Raw genomic sequence first — 14,727 nt, 5'->3', positions numbered from 1 at the left:
TTCTAGAATTGCGCCGCTCAAGGTGGCTGCATGTTGGAGCAGTTCTGTTACTTTCATTCTGAGATTTTGCTTTTGGAAACTTTAATTCCTCTTTTTCTGGATGTAAATCACATTTTTTTGGATGATTGTTTCCTCTGGTATCAGAAGCTGAGCAGCTGGAAGGATTTTTACTGAAACTTTTTTAGTTTTGGACATTTGTTATGATGCGTAACCATGGCGACAAGGCAGTTTTCTCCAACCAGCAGCTGATTAACATCTCAAAAGCTCAAATAATATCTCAACTACAGCCCCAAATCTCAAGTGAGTTGAAAGGATGTTATCTGGATGCATTCTCATCTACCTGCCAGCTGTGCTCGAGTGCCTGACCACTGAGATCCTGGAACTAGCAGGAAACACGGCTCATGACAGTGGAAGGACAGGATCGTCCCTCGGCACCTACAGTTGGATGTCTGCAGTGATGAGGAGCTCTGCAGACTGCTGGGAGGAGTGGCCGTCGCTCTGGGAGGAGTTCTGCCCAGCATTTGGGCGGTCCTACAGCCCGGGGGAACCGAAAGTCCAGCCGAGTTTGGGTGGACGGATCAGACGGCATCTGCAGCCAGTCTCTTAGGATCCACTGTGGGATGGACCTTTACAAGAGATCCTTCCTGTCTACAGCCATCAGCATCTATAACATCTCTTAATGAAATGAGGATAACGAGTTACAACAACAAATAATTTCCCTTTGGGATTAATAAAGTATTCTTGAATTAAATTGAACATAGCTCAATATTTGTATAACTGACAGAATTCTAGAATAATTTCTAGAATTTTAGAATTTATTCTAAAATTTATTTATGCATGTATTATTTATGTATTTTCTAAGGTCAGTTGGCTGTGGGCAGCCATCTTGTACTGGACAAGCTCCAAAAGGTAATTAATAGTAAAGGTACACCTACGCCTGTTGATTTTCTTCAAGGTCCATTAAAATCTGTCTAGATGTTCATGAAATATTTTGCTAACAGGCAGATGATGGACAATAAGATTAATTTGTCATTGGGTTTGTGTTGGTAATATGGGTTATGATATAAAGCAGTGGTTCCCAACCCTGGTCCTTGAGGAACGCCATCCTGCATGTTTTAGTTGTTTCTCCGCTCCAACACACCTGATTCAATGATTTAATTCATGTTCTGCAGAAGCCTGTTAATTACCCATTATTTAAAATCAGGTGTGTCGGAGCGGAGAAGCAACTAAAACATGCAGGATGGTGTTCCTCAAGGACCAGTGTTGGGAACCCCTGATATATATAGTACAGTGACTGAAGACAAAAAAAAAAACCAACAAGCATCAGTGGAAGCAAAACTCAGATATAAGAAGGCACATCCAGTCAGAAAATATAATTATAGGATCCAAAATGACTGCAGTCACATAAACACCACTCCAACCCATTATGAGCCAAAACTCAAAGTGATGCAACTGGATACTATAGACTGGCCTCCAGTGAGTGGTACTGCATTTCTCTTTATACTACATGTATTACTGTTTTTTTTTTTTTTGTACAATCACTTTAAATGGTCAAAAAAAAAATACAAGTTGTTTGTTTATTTTTATCCTATTAAAAACAAATTTATTCAGAGGATCCTCAAAGTTTTGATCCAACGCACCCAACACAGGCATTCATGCATGTAGGTGATGCTGTGACGTTTAAAAACTTCTGTCATGAAATTCTTTTGTTCCTGTGTGCGTACTTTATAGTAACGTTACATCCAGTAATATTTGAAAATGTTCATCAACCAAATTTATCTTGTTATACAAACACTTTCCTAATGACATCACCCATCATCCAGGATAAGCATATTTTCTAAAGCAGCTAAAACTGACATGAAGATGAAATCTGTCGAGTAACACACGTAAACTGGTCCCATAGTTCCCATATTTGTCCTTGGGCCAACATCTCTATGTTCTGGAGCAACGTAAAGATGAGCTGGAACGGGTTCTGGTTCACTTGGTTCGCAAGTCCATCCCCTGAGATGCACTTTATGGACCCCGTGTGTCCCCCGATAACAGATTTAAGCTTTAACTTTGTGTTGTACATACTAAAAAGCAATGAAACGATATTTTAGAAAAACCATCATCTGGACATTTTATTTAACAAGTGTTTCATAAAATCCCATAAGAGTGACATTTCTATAAGCACAAAACAGTTCTAAAATCTCCAGAACAAAAAGAATACAAGGAGACATTTTAAGTTGTGTAACATGTTAGAAGAGTTGGTGGCTCCACAGGAGGGAACTTCTGACAGGCCTTCTGAGTCTTGGTTTTATCACGTGCCCAGTTTGTATCTCATTAGTTTGTAGTGCCATGGTCAAAGCAAAAGAGTAATGATAATTTAATCCTCACTCCAAACAAGAAGATCAGGGTCACACAGATAAGTCAAGCTGATAAAAGAGCCTTTTTATCTGCTGTTCAAACAGCAGGTTCAGATGTTTACTGCCGCACGGTGCAGTACAGAACAGTACAAAAACAGCCTTTAACGCATGATCTTCTCCAAAGAGAGGCAGTCATCACGTCCCTGATTTCACATATTTAAAATAAGTGCTTTGAAGACAGTCATACAAGTTAAAAAAAGCACTAAAACAAAAAAAAAAAATTCATGAGAAGAAAGAAGATTCTGCAGAACTTCCATCCTAAATGTGTCCACATTGCGCTGGGACAACACTAACAAAAAGGAAACCTATCTAAAGGAGATCTGAGATGGCTGAGGTTCCTGGGTTTTCCCCTCACATGCTGCCACCTTTTGGTCCGCCGCTTATGTTTGGAATCTGATCTGCAAAGGACTCGTTCATCCACTCTCCGTCGGGGAGCTGGCCCTCCGTTTGTGACGTTGTCGCCTCCTGCGCTCCTTCTGAAAGACAAGGACGTCCAAGCAGAGGCAATGAACTTTTAGTTTTATCAGGTACAACTTCATATGTCTTGAGAAAAGTTTGTATTAAGGAGTTTGGCAAAAAAAAAAGCCAAGATTTAAGATCTTGACCGTGATCCACGCTTTACTGCGGTGATCATATCCGACAACCTCTCCAGGCTTTTAGAACAGAAATGTCTGATCATGAAGACGACAACGTTTTTGTATTCACTGACTTGAAACAATAAAGTTTTTTTAAATAAAAATGTATTGGGTTTACCCAAATGGGACTGTGTTTTTAGTTTTACAACAAGGTTATACCAATTTTATTGTTCCGTCGTTTCAGCTACTATAATTTTCGCCATATAAGTCAGTTTTTTGCATAAATTTACAAACCCTGCAACTTATACAGTGAAGCAATGTATTTTTATGCCCCCCCCCCATATTTAAAACCCAATTTTTGACTGACATCTGACCGTTTTCTTTCATTCTGACCTGGAAAATATTGAACACTACCATTTTCAGCCGCTAGAGGGCCCTCGAGTAATATGGCAAGCCGAGTGTCTCATTAAAAGGTATAAGTGGCTATTAATGAGACACTTTGCTTGCCATACCAGCCACTTTCATCTCGCTCCGGAAATCCTGGAACAAACGTCAAGTCAGCTGCATTTTTCTGCACCGCCCAGACAAAATTCAGCTGATTTGACCATTAAAGTGCATTTATTAAGGAAAAGTTCAACTGAGACGCACTTTTGATATAATTTAGAGCAAACAAATAATTGTTTTTGACACAACATGCACGGTGACGCATAACAGACGCGACGTATACGACGAAGCGACATATTTATGTTTTTTCCACGTTATTAGACATATTTGGACTGATGCGACTTTTACGGCGGAAAGTACGGTATTTCCTTATTTCTGTTTCCAAAATGCGTGCATTTGAAGAATGGATATAAGATTTTAAAACTAGGTTTACAAGCATTTTAAAACATATTTCACAGAAAACAATTAGCGAATTAAAACAGTTATGAGACAATTGTCTTATTTCACTGATGGGAGATAAATTTAAAACAATTTATTCTAGTAAAGTTGAACTAAGATGTTGTAATCAAAGATTTCTGGAGTTCTATATTTATTATTTCTGTGTTCATCATGTGGAAACAAGACAATTAAAATAAAAAGGAAATCACAGGAGTGAATGCACAACATTAGCTTTGACCTTGTTTTGAGGTTACCTTTGTTTTCAGCAGATGAGAATGTACAATGACCATTGAGCTGATGTTCAGCTTGGCTGTCTTCAGGTCCTTTCTTCATATATGCTCCACCAAAAGCATCTTCATAACCTGGATCATACTGCTCCTCCTTTATTGCTAACCTCTTGGCATCCTCTGTTGGTTTGAAATAGGAGAAATTAAGAAAAGGTTCAACAGAATCGAACAAACCACTCTGAAGATGTGAAGGTGTCGACATGTTTAGGTCATCAATGTAATAATCCTAATTTCTGAAAAACTGTTGAACTATCCTAGTAGTGAATTCATCTAAAATAGAGAAACTGCATTTCCTGCAAAAATGCAGTGTGAATGCTTATTGCTGAATAACTTTTTGAAAATCAGCTGAAATTAGCTAAAAAAAAAAAACATGCTGAAATGTAGCTGAAATGGAAGAACAAGCTTAAATTAGCAGAAGAAAATGGAAAGAACGCATTTGTTGAATTAGGTTTAAATAAGCAGAAATTAACACAAAACTTAGGAAATTAACAACAAAAATTGGCTGAAATAAGAAAAATAAAAACTCAAAAGTAACTGAAAATGCAGAAAGAAGCTTAAACGCTTAAAAACTTAAAGAAGAATGTAGAAAGAGCTGAAATGAGATTTTTAAAACATGTGGAATTAGTTGAAAAAGCTAAAATTAGCAGAAAAGCTAAGAGGAGAATGACGAGCGGAAATTAGCATAAAAAAGTTAATTAGACTGAAAGTAGCAGAAATTACCACACAAAAAACTTTAATTTATCTGAAAACTGTTCAAATTAGCTAAAGAGTTAGCTAAAAAGGTAGAACAAGCTTAAATTAGCAGAAGAAAGAACACACGTTTGTCCAATTAGGCTGAAAGAAGCAAAAATTAGCACAAAAGAGTGGAAATTATCTGAAAAAAGCTGAAATTAGCAACAAAAAAAATCTGAAAATTAGCTCAAAAGCAGTAAGAAGCTTAAATTACAAGAAGTGTAGAAAGCACATTTTTGTTGAATTAGGCTGAAGAAGTTGAAATGCAAAAAATGTGGAATTAGCTGAAAAAGCTTAAATTAGCATAAACGGCTAAAGAGTAGCTGAAAATGTAGAAAAAGCTGAAACTTGCATAAATAAGCTGAAAGGAGCATAACAAGCTGAAATTAGCAGAAAGAAGTTAGAAGAAGCACAGAAATGTTGTAGTGAAATAATCTGATAATAATAAACAGCTGAAATGAGCTGAAATTACCGGTAGCTGAAAAATGTTTAAATTTGCAGAAGGAAGCTGAAAGAAGCTGAAGCAGAACAAAATGTGAAAGGAGCAGTAAAAGGTTGTAAACACATCTAAAGATTTGAAGGATGTAAAATGAGCTCAATTCATTTTCTGTGAGAAAAAAAAATGGCAGAAAAGGTTAAACATTTCAAAAAGCTAAAGTTGCACCAATACCAAAAGTCACAGCAGGACTGATCTGAATGAGCTGAACATTTTGATTTATGATTTCTTGAAATAGCTTGATAACTATGGGGTGAGAATCATGTTGAAAAACGTACAGAAGAAAACTGGATCACAATAGTGTGAATGCTTTGCGAGCGTTCCCACAATAACAGTGAGCACCTGAAGAATAAATCACGATGCTACTCACTGCGCTCGATTCATTCAGCAATGGTCCGGCTTACCTTTAGCTAACTTGAGGTCAAACGTGTAGTCCACCTCCTCGATCTCGGTGCTCTTTCGAACGCCCCTCAGCTGATCTCTGAGCTCCTTCAGTTTGATGTAGAAGTGCACTTTGTCCTGAGCGCGAGGGAACTGGGCACAGCGAGCGCTGGATGAAGGCATCAGATACAGGGCCTGCACAGGACAAAGCACCATCAAATCCCTTCCCTAAAGACATTTCAAAAGATGCTTTCCCTTCCCAAGTACTGGTTTAAATTTAAAATATATTAGAAGCAGAAAAATCAGGTGTTTGCAGTCACCTTGGGCACCACTGTGCAGTATTTAAATGTTTATACAGCATATGATTAAATGAGTTGAATAAAAAGAAAGTTTTAAGGACTGGAGACCTTTTTATTTGAAAGATTTTATAGTGTTTAAAGGTATTTTTAATCCTGCCGTTTTTAGTTGGGGGTTTTTGTTGTCCTTTTTTAAGTCCATGTTTTATTTTCTCGAGAGGTTTTATATTGTAGCAGTTTGAGATTGCAAAATGTAAAATGCAGTACAAATTGAATAAATTGTTATTATTATTAAAAACAAGACCTGGGTGCACAAATGTGAATTTATTGTGGCTGTTCTCTAATCTAAAAAAGGTCAAAATTATGTGTACAGGTCCAAATATAGTACAGACGTATATTTACCTTTTTTTTTTTTTAAACAAGTGGTGGAGGAGTCAAAGCGAGGCTTTTAAACCTAAAAACACCGCACCAGTTGTCAAGCATGGTGGTGGTAGCATCATGCTGCGGTACTAATGCTCCGGTCCTGTAATTCTGGGGCTGCAGGTTTGAGCCCAGTTTGTGTCAGGAAGGACATCAGGATGAAACAATTGCCGATTATTTCACGCGAGTTCGCTCGCTGCGGTGGCCGCTGCAGCGGGGAGCAGCCGAAAGAAAAACATGTATAATCCTAAACCACAAACGATCCACATTAAATTCAAACGTGTGCACTCGCATCTTGTTTAAAAGAAAATCACTGAAGTTGCACAATTTTTCCACCCTGGAAAAATAATTATTCATTTAAAGCCTAAAATTAATGTGACATCTACATCGCCCATGGGTTCACGTACGAGCAGACTCGTCACCAGAATAGTATATAAAAGAAACTTAGGGAACGAACGGCTGTAGCTGGAGAGCTGAGACAACCGAAGCTCAGCAGCACATTGCAAATTATTTGTATTCCATAGAAGATCAAGAGTTTGCATCATCTTGGGCATGGCAAACCTGGCGAACAAAAAAAGGGGGCGGAGTCATTCTCAGCTATTTTAAAGGCATGAAAGGATTATTTTATTAGGAGAAAAATCTTTATTCTGTAATCTTATACAAGAAGAAAGGGTCAGGTAAACATCAAAAAGCATCTGTGCTGTTAATGACGGCTTTAATTTCCATACTGACTTTTTAAAAATCAGTACTCTTGGTAAATGTGTCAGGACTCCTTAAATGTGTTATTTACAGAATCGGATGATACTTTTTTTTTTTGTTTGGGTAAAGATATAGAACGGACGTTGGAGCTGAAGCAGAAAGACTTTGTAAAAATACAAACTTGGTTTAAACTTAATAAATAATAGTAATAGAAAGAGAACTGTCGATGTTCTGTTTAGAGTCGAGGGTGTTGAGATTTGTAGAGTTAGTGCGGTGAAGTTTTGGGTGTTATCATTGATGAACAGCTGACATGGAAACATCACATAAATTCTGTAAGAACAAAAATATTTAAATCTATTGCAGTACTGTACAAAGTTAAGGGAGTTATTAAATGATAAAACTCTTTATATGTTCTATAACGCAATAATTGTTCCACACTTCATCTATTGTATTGATGTTTGGGGGGAAAGCGTGTAAAACATTTACAAATCTTATTTTTTGTTTTACAGAAAAGAGCTGTAAGAATTATCACCAGGAAGCATTTCAGTCACACATCAAGTACTTTATTTTATGAACTAAAGATTATAGTATTTTATCAGTTATGTATAGGGCTCATAATAACACGTTACCTTTAAATATCCAATTAAATTTTGTTAAAAGAGAGAGACGTTATAATCTCAAGTGGATAGAGATATTTGTGAAACCTAAAAAGGAATTAGATTATGGAATAATCTGGAGAGCGATGTTAAAAATGTCAGATCAATGCGTATGTTTAAAAGAATGATCAAAGTTGATTTGTTGAAAATTTTAAAAAAAAAAGAAGCTTAATGTGCATTTGTATGAAATGTTGCTTGAGAAGGAGTTATTTTGTTTTTGTTATTTGAAGATTATTATAGTTTGAATTAATTTTTTGGTAAAAAGGGGCAGATACAAGATTTGTTGTTCTTCTTTCTACTGTCTTTCAATTTATTTGTGATTGTATGTCTTATTGTATATAGAATTGTTTTGTTTAAAAAAAAAACTTTATAATAATAATAATAATAAATCAGTGTTTGTAAGAAAATGTTTTGCACATTTGCTTTGGTGTTAAAATATTTTCAGTCCTGGGTTGATCATATAATCACACTATTGTGTTACTATTGTCAGGCCACTTGTGTCGTTTTCTTTCTAATATTTTTCTAAAGTTTAATATAATTTAACAAGTGGCATTATGACTCCATGTCAACTTGCAGATTTTTTTTTTTAAAGTGACATATTTAAGTTCTCACCACGTCACAGTCAGGGATCTTGTGCGGCTGCAAACCAAAGTCAAGTTTTTGTGGTTTTTTGCCAAACAGCTCTCTGCAGAACATCTCATAAATACCTGAAGAGAGGAAAAACTTAATTCAATAAATGTAACATTTGTAGTTAAACTGTTACTCTCATAATAAAAAATAAAAAAAAACTTACATTTTCCATTGAACACAGCAATAAGCGGTTTGTACTTCTTTAACTTCTCCACAAGAATTTTGCCTCCTTCACGCAACTCCTTACTGAAGAAGAAAACAAATTCAGCATTTAAACAAAGCTATAAACGTCGACTGAACTATTTAAAGTCAGAATGTATGCATCCATTCCCATCATCGCTGCAGTCCACTGATGGGTCACATTGCCAACAGTACCTTGAGAGGTCTTTGCTCCCTGGTGTTGCTCTCGATACCATGTTGGTGAAGCCCATTTTGTACTTGACAGGCAGCGACGTGTCGTGCATGTGGTTGAGCTGCTCCTCTGTGAATCCAGATAGAAACAGGCATTTCCCTGTAATCAAAGGGGTTTCAAGTTATTTTGTTTTGCTCAAATAAATGGAATTCCTACTCCGTTTATATAAGAATTAAAGAAAGAAAAAAGCAATATAAAGGCCTGCAACTCAACAAAGGTATTGCGGGATCACACTGTACCAACACCGCCACCCCTCAGACTAAAAAAACAACAGCTGATGTAAAATTGAATTGAAAAACCTACAACCATAAAGACAATAATAAGAATATGTTGAATCGATTCAACGTTCACACAACGGTCGTTCTACTCGGCTCCCCTGTGCACCTCCCTCTCGGCTGTCACTCATCAGTGATCCTCCTGGATGCTCTCACTTAGAAATGGAAATGGTAAATGGACTGTACTTACTGTATATAGCGCCTTTCTATCTAATCAAGATACTCAAAGTACTTTACAGCACAACCTGTGCCCTCATTTACCTCCACACACACATTCATACATCACTCTATTACATCTCTACAAAGATAATCTGAATCTGTAGAGATTAACCAGAGCTTTATCACATTCATACACCGATGGGACACATCGGAGGCAGTGAGGGGTTCCGTGTCTTGCCCAGGGACACTTCAACATGTGACTGCTTGTGGATTTGAACCCCCAACTCTTGCATCGGAGGACAAACACTCCAACCACTCAACCATTGCTGCCCCAGTAACCAGCTCTCCCTGTCCAAACTGTGCTCAGCTTCTCATCCATTTGTCAGTTTCTTGTACGAGTTTTTACTCCTCCACGTTCTGTTCAAGTGTTTGGGGGAGTGGTGGTGCAGAGGTTGGAGAAGGTGAGCCTGTGATCGGAAGGTCGCCGGTTCAGCTCTCCGTACAGACATCAAATGTGGGTGGGAAATGTGAAGCACACACACCTGCCTCCACCCTCATTTTGCTCCACTCTGGGCCCTTGAGCAAGGCCCTTAACCCCCATCTGCTCCCCCGGGCGCCCTAGACGGCAGCTCTCTGCTCCACACAGAGGGCTGTGGTAGCTCGGTGGTCTGCGGTTGTGTCAGGAAGGGCATCCGGTGTAAAAACAGTTGCCAAGTCTTCGTGCGCTTTAGTTGAGATGCAAAGCGTCTTACCGCAGTACTTCTACTTTGAAAGATCGACAATGTGTTGAGCAGCCCGTTTCAAGCAGAACATCTCGTACGTCCATCTAAATAACTATATAACGCTAAACGGATAATAAAAAAAATTCCATATAATGCTTGAAATTTTTGAGTTCATAGAGTTGTATTAAAACGGTAGCAAACCACTTTCTTCTTGGCGTGCTCAGACTACCATACCACTTTATTTATAAAGCACTTAAAACAGCAACAAGGCCAACCAAAGTGCTGTACAGACAGAACAACAGGTAACACACAAAGCAAAATACAAAATGAGGTAAATCAGAATATAGACAAAAAACGATGCAGATAATGAGGACAAACCAGTGTGGAGCTTACAGGTTCAAAACACAGATCCTTTGGTGTTGAAAGCTATTGAATAGTAGTGAGTTTTTAAATGGGACTTGAAAACCGAGAGGGAGGGGGCCTGTCTGACAAGCAGAGGTAACTCGTTCCAAAGTCTTGGTCCTGCTACAGAGAAGGCCCTGTCACCTCTGCGCTTAAGACGAGTTCCTGGAACTGTGAGGAGCAACTGGTCCGCTGACCTCAGGGAGCGTGGTGGGACATATGGTTGTAGCAAATCAGAGAGATTGGGGGGGGGGGCGACACTGTTCAGTGATTTGGAGACATACAGGAGTATTTTGAACTGGATTCGAAAGTGAACCAGTAACCAGTGCAGTGAGGCCAAAACTGGTGTAATGTGCTCTCTTTTGCCTGTACTGGTTTAAATCGGGCTGCTGCATTCTGGACCAGTTGTAGTCGTGCAATGGAGGTCTGACTGATACCAAACAGGAGCGGTTAGTCAGTCCAGTTAAAATTAAACTTTTCCTCCAAACTGAAGCCATTCAAAGAACAACTGTAAGATAGTAACTGTTCAGAACATTTACACAAGACCCCATTTAAAAAAAAAAAATCTCACCTATCCTTTTAAACAGCCTTCTTTAAACAGTATACTTTACTGCACTTGGTTTACACCGCTATATTTCTTGACCTCTACATTTGAGCAGAAGCTATTTTTTACATTAAATAGCTCTAAACTATTCTTAGATCAGAACTTACAGAAATGATTTCCTGGACCTGGAAACCAGCGGCCGATAAAAGCTGCCATCAGTCCTGGATTGATACCAATCTGAAAATACACACAAATACTTTGTAAATTTGACCAAACCAAAGTCATTCTTTGTTTGGTGCTTTCTGACACGAATCATCGAACAACGGTCACTCTTACAATGACATAATCCAGGTTGTAATCCAGCAGGTCTGGTAAAGTCTTTTTCATGACTTCCTCCTCCGACATTCCTTTGAAGCGGTCCACTTTCCTTTTCACCTTCTTGAAGCTCTCATCAATCTTCTCCTGTTTTCCATCAGCCTGAGCACCTGCAGCCTTTTTGGGTTTCGGACCTGGTTTGGCTTTTGGCGCATTTGGGTCTTTGGGCGTTTTTGGTGCCTTGGCCACTTTTGGTGGTTTGGGTGCACCTGGTTCCTTGGGTTGTGCTGGTCTGCCACGCTTTTTAGCTGGGGCTGGAAGAAGAAGAAAAAGCCATGAAATAAATACATTTGAAATTAATTGCAGAATGTTATTGTTCCCTAAATGTGGGTTAACAGCTACTTTTATACCTTATAACAATCCTCCACTGGCTAAAAAAAAAAAAGTCCTTACAAACCAGAAAATGCTCTAAAATATATTAAACTAGCCAAACATCAATATGGTCATCAGTAACACAGATAAAGGTTTCTGTAAGCTTGTACTTAATTTAAAAAAACAATTTTTTTTTTAACTTTTTTATGAAACAGTACAATCCAGGGGTAACTGCAGATCTGCAGCTTATATGTTCAGTTCACACAAAGTACGAATTCAGAACAAACACTTGATATTTTATTCAAAAAGCACTGCAGTACGTTTAGTCAGGTTGGCATGTTCCATCAAATCCATTTTGGGTTCTGGGTTTGCCATGTGCTCGTTTGCTGCCTCTTCAATGTGATTCTCTGGGTAGTGAAACTGATGGTTTGGGTCACTGCTCGCGTATTGAGCCTGGAGAGCTTGAAACTGCTGGGCAGAGCGAACCCTGTAGTAGAAGAGTAATGATAATGAAATTTAGGGTTAATTACCAACACCACAAGCAAAATGACAAGAATGTGTTGTAGGATTTAAGCAGAATTTAGCTGGTACGTTCTGTTATGTATACACCTTTGTGTTTTAACTAATTTCAAAAATTTACTCCCAAGGTGATGAATGGATAATTCATTAAAAAAAAGGGAAACAACTGACTATTAAGTCTCATTACAATTTAAATCTCATGCATAATAGAATTTAATAAAATCTCAATATGCAATATTTGAATTCAAAAACCACCTCTTTTGAACCATGTAAACAATAGTAATACATAAAAAGGAAGTAATGGCTAAATTGTAAAAAGCTGGACTTTTTTTCAGTCAACAAATAATTAATGATCAAAACTATGCCTATAAAAGGACTAAGATCATCTTATGATGAGAATAAAAAAAAAATGAGTTAAAGTTGTTTTGAAACAGGGAACATGTGTGATCTCATTCTTGATCTCAGGAGATAAATTAGAGCTTGACGTATTTGTTGAGGATGACTCTCAGATACTACCACACCAATTCTAGCTCAGTATCTGTAAGCCTGTCTGAGTTTTAGCCATTTACGCGTTTGCTAATGTCAATTAAATGTGGTGGCCAATGTGAATTAGGGTGAATCTAAAGGTTAATCAGTTGGAAGTGTGCATCCAATGATTACTATAATTGAATTAAAATCCATTGAGTGGTTTGGAATATTTTGCTAACACAACAGACAGCAAACATGCACACACTCAGGCATTTAAGAAAACATATTTGACATTTTGCCTTTGGCAAAAGTCACTAAATATTATTGAGAGACGAATCAGACGCGTTGTTTTTTTCATAACACAGAGCAGACAGAACAAAGTGCACATCATCATCGATCTTGATTCACGACTGTGAGCACGAGAATGACGGTAGGAAAACAAAGACAAAAGAATAAACATGTGGACGTGCTTTCATTTCCATTCAGAGAGGTCTCAGATGGTCTTCTGGCCGAGCTGTGGTTAGGAAGAAGACTCACCACTGATGAAGATACTCCGGGGAGACGACAGGCAGTGATCCATTCAGCTTTTCGTCCATCTTTAAGCTGGTTTACCTTTAAGAAAACCAACATTCATGTTCAGGAAACACAGCTGATTGTTGAACACAAGGTAAAACTTATAAACTGGTGTATGAAAGTGAATGCATGTGCAAACGCTTTTTAAATCAAACTAAAATATGAAAAACATAAATAAGAACACAATTAGAGATTTTAAATGGCAATGACACGTTTAAAAAGAAAGCTGCACCACTAACCTCACAGAGACGTTTGCTTGCACCAGCTCTGTTTATTTTTCCACTTTCCTGCTAACAAACCGCTACAAGCTAATGGAAACAATCTGTGGCTATCAGCAACTGTTTTGAAAACACTGTTGCCAAAAAACAATAAAACTTTGCGTCATATTAAACACAGACAGCACACATTAATGGGGATAGGATGAACAGTACTCTATTAAAAGCTGTTCAGCGCCACAAATAAAGCCAGTGTTAGCCAACAGCTAACTTAGCGGGGCTGAATGGTTTACCTTCACTGCGATTTCCCCCGCTCAAAACAAAAATAATTTGGCTCGGTTTATGGAGCTCATCACACCTTTTAAGCATAAGGTTTAAATTAGTTTCTTCTCAAACGATATTTGAAGTTTTTCCATCTACTCTACACTTCGATTCACACGATTTGCGACGCTACAGAGGCAACAAAGACGTGACAACGGAGCCGGTCAACTTTGACACGGGAAGATCTCAAGTCACACTCACGGGGGGTGAAAATAGTTAAAAGTGTTTTAAAATTGTCTACAAGGCTGACGTATATCTCATAAATGTATACATAAAATATACTAAAGTTATATATTTTTAATAAAATTATGTTAAAATTTATGTTCAGTGTGTAATTTATGCAGTAAAATAACAAAAGAATTAAATGACACCCCTACGCTGATAATGGTACAAGCTCAGCTGCTTGTCTTTTTAAACGCCGCGAGCTTGTTTCCTATTGGTCGCTGGAGTATTTAAAGGGCAAGGTGGACAAACTTTGGCCACTTTCACAAAACACTTCCGCAAAATGTTGCCAAACACCAGTCTCCGTTTTTATGCAGCCTCTGGCGGTTCATAAATCACTGTTGGAGCCGGGGTTGAACCAAAAAGTGATGGTCTGACAAAAAAATGTTCAACCACCGCGTAGCACGCACAGCCAGTTGTGCTGTTTGAATGTTTCAAGATGGCTGCCACAGCCAACAAAAAAACAAACATATATTATGAATACATTGTTCAAGAGCTTTGCTTAAAACTTTATGGAGTTAACTTTTTGTTCTGTTAGCAAAATATCTCAAACCAGTAGCTGGGTTATCATTAAAGCTACTATCATTCACAGTTTTTTAGTTTAATTTTCTATTATGTTGTCCATCCATTCATTATTTACTGCTTCTTCCATTTTGGGTCACGGGGGTCACTGGTGCCCATGTCCAGCCATCGCTGTGCGAGAGGCGGGGGACACCCTGGACAGATCTCAAGCCCATCACAGGGACATA

At 38.0% G+C, this 14,727-nt stretch overlaps 1 protein-coding gene across 1 annotated transcript; it reads right to left on the bottom strand.

The window, feature by feature from the left end:
• Positions 1 to 2,661: 2,661 nt before the first annotated feature.
• On the bottom strand, positions 2,662 to 13,555 carry tdg.1 (thymine DNA glycosylase, tandem duplicate 1). Its single transcript, XM_037682556.1, has 11 exons — positions 13,460 to 13,555; positions 13,185 to 13,259; positions 11,981 to 12,147; positions 11,310 to 11,602; positions 11,141 to 11,210; positions 8,835 to 8,970; positions 8,623 to 8,705; positions 8,442 to 8,536; positions 5,782 to 5,953; positions 4,117 to 4,269; positions 2,662 to 2,881 (listed from the first exon to the last, which is right to left on the bottom strand). The coding sequence occupies exons 2-11, from the start codon at positions 13,241 to 13,243 to the stop codon at positions 2,757 to 2,759; spliced, it is 1,353 nt and encodes a 450-aa protein (XP_037538484.1). The 5' UTR covers positions 13,244 to 13,259; positions 13,460 to 13,555; the 3' UTR covers positions 2,662 to 2,756.
• Positions 13,556 to 14,727: the final 1,172 nt, after the last annotated feature.

This window comes from Nematolebias whitei, chromosome 10, assembly GCF_014905685.2.
Source record: "Nematolebias whitei isolate Nwh7 chromosome 10, NemWhi1, whole genome shotgun sequence".
Taxonomy (NCBI): Eukaryota; Metazoa; Chordata; class Actinopteri; order Cyprinodontiformes; family Rivulidae; genus Nematolebias; species Nematolebias whitei.
Note: the sequence above shows the minus strand (reverse complement) of the source record. Positions and strands in the feature narration are given on the sequence as shown.

Excerpts from the sequence above, each read along its gene's own strand:
- tdg.1 (XM_037682556.1), bottom strand. The coding sequence starts at position 13,243 with ATGGACGAAAAGCTGAATGGATCACTGCCTGTCGTCTCCCCGGAGTAT. Across the intron at positions 5,954-8,441 it reads AGATCCCTGACTGTGACGTG|GCCCTGTATCTGATGCCTTC; the intron begins GTGAGAACTTAA and ends TGTCCTGTGCAG. Across the intron at positions 4,270-5,781 it reads TGACCTCAAGTTAGCTAAAG|AGGATGCCAAGAGGTTAGCA; the intron begins GTAAGCCGGACC and ends TCAAACCAACAG.